At 42.0% G+C, this 6,000-nt stretch overlaps 1 protein-coding gene across 1 annotated transcript in view; it reads right to left on the bottom strand.

The window, feature by feature from the left end:
* RYR3 (ryanodine receptor 3) overlaps positions 1-6,000 on the bottom strand; it is a gene marked incomplete at its 5' end in the record, with an annotated part of 211,225 nt that overhangs the window by 97,789 nt on the left and 107,436 nt on the right. The window contains 3 exons of the mRNA XM_008584044.1: positions 897-1,018; positions 1,945-2,012; positions 2,522-2,637. Of these exons, the coding sequence (XP_008582266.1) occupies positions 897-1,018; positions 1,945-2,012; positions 2,522-2,637 (306 nt within the window). The remainder of the gene's footprint in view (positions 1-896; positions 1,019-1,944; positions 2,013-2,521; positions 2,638-6,000) is intronic.

Raw genomic sequence — 6,000 nt, 5'->3', positions numbered from 1 at the left:
CGCCGCCGCGCTTCCCAAGCGGCGCACTATCCAGTGCGCCACCGGGCCGGCCCCGGCAATAACTCTTGCATATGAAAAATTGAGCTCAGTGACCAGCCATGCTAAGGGTTTAATAAATGTTAGCTAAACCCTGAAATATCCTCCAAAATATGGTGATATGGCTGGGACATCATAATGTACACTATTTGCTGCCAATGGATGCTAGGGAAAGACTTGATAGACTACTTTCATCAAAGTTCTTAACTCTTTGCTATTCAGGAGTTTAACCCATTTCTTGTCTTTCATCAAATACAGAGAGAACCTAAGGCATGGTGGAGTCCAACTCAGCCCAATCATGAAGCATTCTCGTTCTCACCTCTGTTATCCACATGTTGTGCCTAGTGGAATGAGTAGGGAGGCTGGTGCTTTTGATAATTTGTTTTTCCTACTAGTAGTTTAAATTGAATTATGCTGCTCTAGATTGCAAGTTTCAGATCATCCACACCAGGACTTGGAAGATCTGATTCTTTTTTAAAGTTCTAATCTTGTAAAGTCTGATAACAATGGGATTGAAAGCACTGTCCACCTGTTTTTCCTCAACGTTGTGTGTTCAGCTTTCCCTCGCTTCAAATGACCTTTGCCTTTTTCTAAATGTTGTTTCAGGATAGAGGTTGACCTGAGTATATAAACCTTTTCCAAGCCCTACTGATACTCCCAAACAGTGCACTTTGTTGCTGGAATAATACTGATAGGTGTGAATACAATTTCTTTCAAAACCAAGATGCTAACCAAAACCTCTGAGCTACCAATCATCAGGGTATGCTTCATTTCTCCAAGAGACTCACCATTTAGTCCCCAGGAACCTTGTGTTTTAAATCAATCAGCACTGTGACCTTCTCTTTATTTTGTAGACTCACCTGGCCACCATTTCTTTCTCTTTATGGGAGGCATACCCGCTGCTGCTAAGGGGCTTCACAGGGGAAGACAAGAAGTAGAGGCGGTGGTTGGTGAAGTACTGGTCAACCAGTGGGAGGAGAACCTGGAAAACCCACCATAAATCAATTTCTAGGAAGCTAGCCAAAGCCCTTCCTTTGGTTCCTCTTAAAAAGTTCATTCTCAGTGAGCAAAAAATCTCTGAACTCTGGTCCTAGAATTTCCAGGCAACTATACCCTTTGGGTCCCAGTTTCCATCACATTTTCTTCTTCTATGCTTCAAATCAGAGGATATGTGAAAGGAGAGGGCCACTGACTAAGGGCCCCCCAAAATGTGCATGCAGCCCTGAGTCAGCATTTGCAGGGGAGTCCTATGGGACACCTGCACTCACATATGGCTTCATGGGCAAGACATCCAACAGGTGCACTGGAGAGGTGGCCTAGCACTGCTAGCCTCAAGCATGCTGTCTCTGCTCAGAGCAAGGCTACTCCGAGCCTTCTATGTCTTTAGTTCTCTGGGTAGGGCTGTATGGAAGAGACTGTTCCCTGGCATCCAAAGGAACTCTGCCCTTTTTTCTTTAGCAATAGAACACCCTGTGTTTTAGCTGGGCAAAGGGCCACCCAGCTAGAAAATGCATAACCCAGTCTCCCTTTCAGATAGATGAAGCTAAAATAACTAAGTTCTACCCACTAGGATAGAACTTTAAAAAAAAGCAGCTTGTCCTCCCCTTTCCTTTTCCACTTTCCCACAAATGTGGCACTGGTGAGCCTACTTGGACCACGCTAACATAGACCACACCTCTGGACACGATGGAGCAACAAGGGAGGAAGAACCTGGGACTCTGGGTGATGGTGTGGAGCCAAGCAGGCTGCCTACTTCCTCTGACCTCCACCAACCACAACAGAGAAATATGTCCCATCTGTCTCACTGAAGCCACTGGAGCTTTCTAATACTTCTTAGATCAACTACACCTGCACCCTAAACAGATCCTAAGAAGTAAGTAATTTGGTTAAGTGCAGAGTGTCACTTACTTTGGCAAAGAATTTGATCTCCTGGTCATGGGGAGACTTTTCAGTTTTCCCACTGCTGACAATGGCTTCTGCAAAGACACAGGTAACACAAGGCTGGTAAGAGTTAACAAGACAAAAACAGTCATAGCATTTTAGAAATGGAATAGCTATTCTAGAGGCCATAAAACAGGCTATTTGATTTCACAAAATATCTTATATTTTATGAAGTTTTTATAATTGTGCTGGTTAGTTATTTCTTCTGTTAATTCTCCAAGGATTTCACTACCCTTTTTTCTACTTCATCAATAAGAAAGCAGCTTCAGAGAGGTTGAGTTATATGTCCATAGTCACAAAACAAAACAATGGGAAAGTTAAAATAGGATGAATTGTATGAAAAAATGATAAAAGAGCCAATCAAATCCAGTAGAAAAGCTAAGGACTAAAGTGAGTTTTACAAGTGGGGGAATAGAATCTTAGCCACTGTTTTCTCCCCCAAATCATATATCTAAATAAATCATGAATAGTTCATAGTATGCAAGGGTCATTCCATGATAAAGAAATACCAAATTCTTTTGTGATATTTCACAATGATACTTACCCAAATGGGCAATAAACTCTTGAGCGGAATCAACATATTTCAGGATTTTCTTCAAAAACTTATAGGCAAACCTCTTTTCCATGGAGGAGGCATCCAGCTCCATGTCCTTCACACCTCTAGGTTGGAAATTGGAAAACCCCAGGAAGTAACAGAGATAACCATGCGACTTTGGTGCATCATCAATCCTGCCCATGCTAAATTTAATTTCCAAATGTTAATGGTTACTAGGGCTTAGTGACTCATCATTTGACTGATTCCCCCCCACCCCCCGCATCTGGAACCTGCCTCTGTGAGTATGCAATACCTGTATTGCAACAACTTCTGAAAAGATTTTTCAGAAAGATCTTCATCTTCATGCAACATATATTGAGCTGGGGATAAGTCAGAGAAGAAAACGAAAATCCCTACTCTTATAGAACTTATATGCTAGTTGCAAACAGACATAAACAAAATATAAAGTAGACAGAATGCTAGCAGTGAGTAAGTTTTGTGGAAGAAAGAAAAATTAAAGTAGGATAAAAAGGCCCAGGAGTGGGAAAGCAAGGTTTTGCAGGCTGTAGTGTTAAATAGGGCAATCAGGGTTGGTTTCATCAGGAGACTGACATTGGAGTAAAGGCTTGAAGGAGGTGAGGAAGGGAGCCCCATGGACATGAGAGGAAAAAGCTTTCCAGGCACAGGGAGCAGGTGTTGCAAAGATCCTGAGGTAGGAGCACGTATGTCAAGCTGAATGACTATGGCAGAGAGACCAGTGTGAGTGGAATGGAAGTGAGCAGGTGGTCAGAGGGGTATGGGGTGGGCAGTGGAGCAAATCATTTAGGGCTCTGCAGGCCATCCTTAGAATTCACCTTTTGCTCCGAGTAAGACAGGAGTGACTAGAAGTTCTAAATAATGGAGTGACATGATATGACTTACATTATCACAGAATCGCTCTGGTTGCTATGTTTAAAATTGACCCTGGGAGCCAAGAGTGGAAAGCAGGGATCCCAAGTAGGAGGCCGTCTCAGCCAGGATGGTGATAATATGAAGAGGGTGAGAAATGGTCAGGTTCTGGTAAATTTTAAGATAGAACCATCAGGCTTTCCTGAAGGACTGGATGTGGGTTGGGAGAAAAAGAGAAGAGTCAAGGTTTTTGGCTTGAGCAACTGAAAGAATGGGATGCCATCGAGTAATGAGGGCTGAAGATAGAGCAGTCTGGGGTGGGGGAAGCTAGGAGTTCTCGGTGACAGGGACCTGGCTTGATCATCTGCACATCCTAGTGCCTCCCACAGGGTCTGGCACATACTAAATAACTACTCAGGATATGTTTGCTGAATTCAATTATCTTTCTCCTTTATTCCCCTATTTCCTTGACTCCCTTTTTAGTTACAGTAAAGGGGGATTTTTCATTTCTGTGAGCAAGTTATTTATCAGCAAATCATACTACACATTTATCTTGGAGTTGAGGACAAGATTAAAATGATGACGGGAATCTTGCCTGAATGCTTCCCTGGAGGCAGGCTCCTGCTGTCTGACCTTTCCTGCTCCNCCTACATATCCTTGGGTTTTCTTAAAAATGTAACATACATTATTCCTTTTTGCAAAATATATGGCATTTAGAAGTTGAAGGATAGTATGTTGTGAGTTTTCCTGTCACGGTGGGTCAAGCCCTTCTTGACCAATGTGTAAATGGGTATGTATTCTGAAACGCATACATTCCCAAAGGGCAAGGTCCACCCCACTCCCTCACCCCCATAGTGAAGGGAGACATGATTTCTTTTAAAGAGAAACAAAGTAATACAAATTTGCTTCAGTTTTCCTCTGTAGCTCCTTCTATTTATGTGTAAAGAACAGTGGTGTCATCTGTGCATTAACACATAAATCCCTTTTCTAAAGGTATATTCANTAGACAGAATGCTAGCAGTGAGTAAGTTTTGTGGAAGAAAGAAAAATTAAAGTAGGATAAAAAGGCCCAGGAGTGGGAAAGCAAGGTTTTGCAGGCTGTAGTGTTAAATAGGGCAATCAGGGTTGGTCTCATCAGGAGACTGACATTGGAGTAAAGGCTTGAAGGAGGTGAGGAGGGAAGCCCCATGGAGGAAGTCCCATCAGAGGAAAAAGCTTTCCAGGCACAGGGAGCAGGTGTTGCAAAGATCCTGAGGCAGGAGCATGCATGTCCAGTTGAAATGACTATGGCAGAGAGACCAGTGTGGGTGGAATGGAAGTGAGCAGGTGGTCAGAGGGGTATGGGGTGGGCAGTGGAGCAAATCATTTAGGGCTCTGCAGGCCATCCTTAGAATTTACCTTTTGCTCTGAGTAAGATAGGAGTGACTAGAAGTTCTAAATAATGGAGTGACATGATATGACTTACATTATCACAGAATCACTCTGGTTGCTATGTTTGAAATTGACCCTGGGAGCCAAGGGTGGAAAGCAGGGATCCCAAGTAGGAGGATGGTGATAATATGACGAGGGTGAGAAATGGTCAGGTTCTGGTAAATTTTAAGATAGAACCATCAGGCTTTCCTTAAGGACTAGATGTGGGTTGGGAGAAAAAGAGAAGAGTCAAGGTTTTTGGCTTGAGCAACTGAAAGAATGGGATGCCATCGAGTAATGAAGGCTGAAGATAGAGCAGTCTGGGGTGGGGGAAGCTAGGAGTTCTCGGTGACAGGGACCTGGACACATTTATCTTGGAGTTGAGGACAAGATTAAAATGATGATGGGAATCTTGCCTGAATGCTTCCCTGGAGGCAGGCTCCTGCTGTCTGACCTTTCCTGCTCCACAGTATGGCAAATCAGTTTTGTTATTTTTTTTCAAAAGAGATATAATAGAAATATTTGTATAGATTTTTATTTATTCACTTATTTTTGCCATTTAATGGCAAAAATTCTGTATGAAACTAAAAGAAGAAACAGCAGCTTACTCAGCAAACATTTCTTTTAGGAGTGGCTATATCAGAATAGGAACACTGGCTTGTTTTTCATTCTACAAAGGCCTCAGTAAACACGATCCTATGTAGCAGAGCCCACCACCGACGTCCAACCAGGGAGAAAACAGATTCTATCTTTAAGACTTAAGCTGACAAGACCATCCTCATATAAATCTCTCATCTAGATAATTTTGACTTACATAAATTTGAGATAAAATGTCTTAGGAAATCATGATGCATTTAATCTCCCTAGTGGAGCTGCATCTCTGTGAGAATTAATTCTCTTTGTTCAAAGACTGTGTATGTCAGATATGCCTGCTATTGTTGTAATGTAATTTAATAAAATATCATATAAAACAAAAGTATGAAATGAACAGTTGATTCTATGAAGACTAAGTTGAATATTTTGCAAAGACCTGCAATTGCAAGCTTCCAAATATATAGTTTTTGAATTAGGTGTGGGTGAGACAACTCTAAAAGATAGGGGAGGAAATTTTAAAAATTTCTAGAATACTGCACTTATTTTGTTTTGTGTTTGCCTAAAATTCTCAATGTTCTTTAAACAAGCCCGAATTC

This window comes from Galeopterus variegatus, unplaced genomic scaffold, assembly GCF_000696425.1.
Source record: "Galeopterus variegatus unplaced genomic scaffold, G_variegatus-3.0.2 Scaffold3133, whole genome shotgun sequence".
In the NCBI taxonomy this organism is placed as follows: Eukaryota; Metazoa; Chordata; class Mammalia; order Dermoptera; family Cynocephalidae; genus Galeopterus; species Galeopterus variegatus.
The sequence above is the reverse complement of the archived record's forward strand: the minus strand, read 5'-3'. Positions and strand labels throughout refer to the sequence as shown.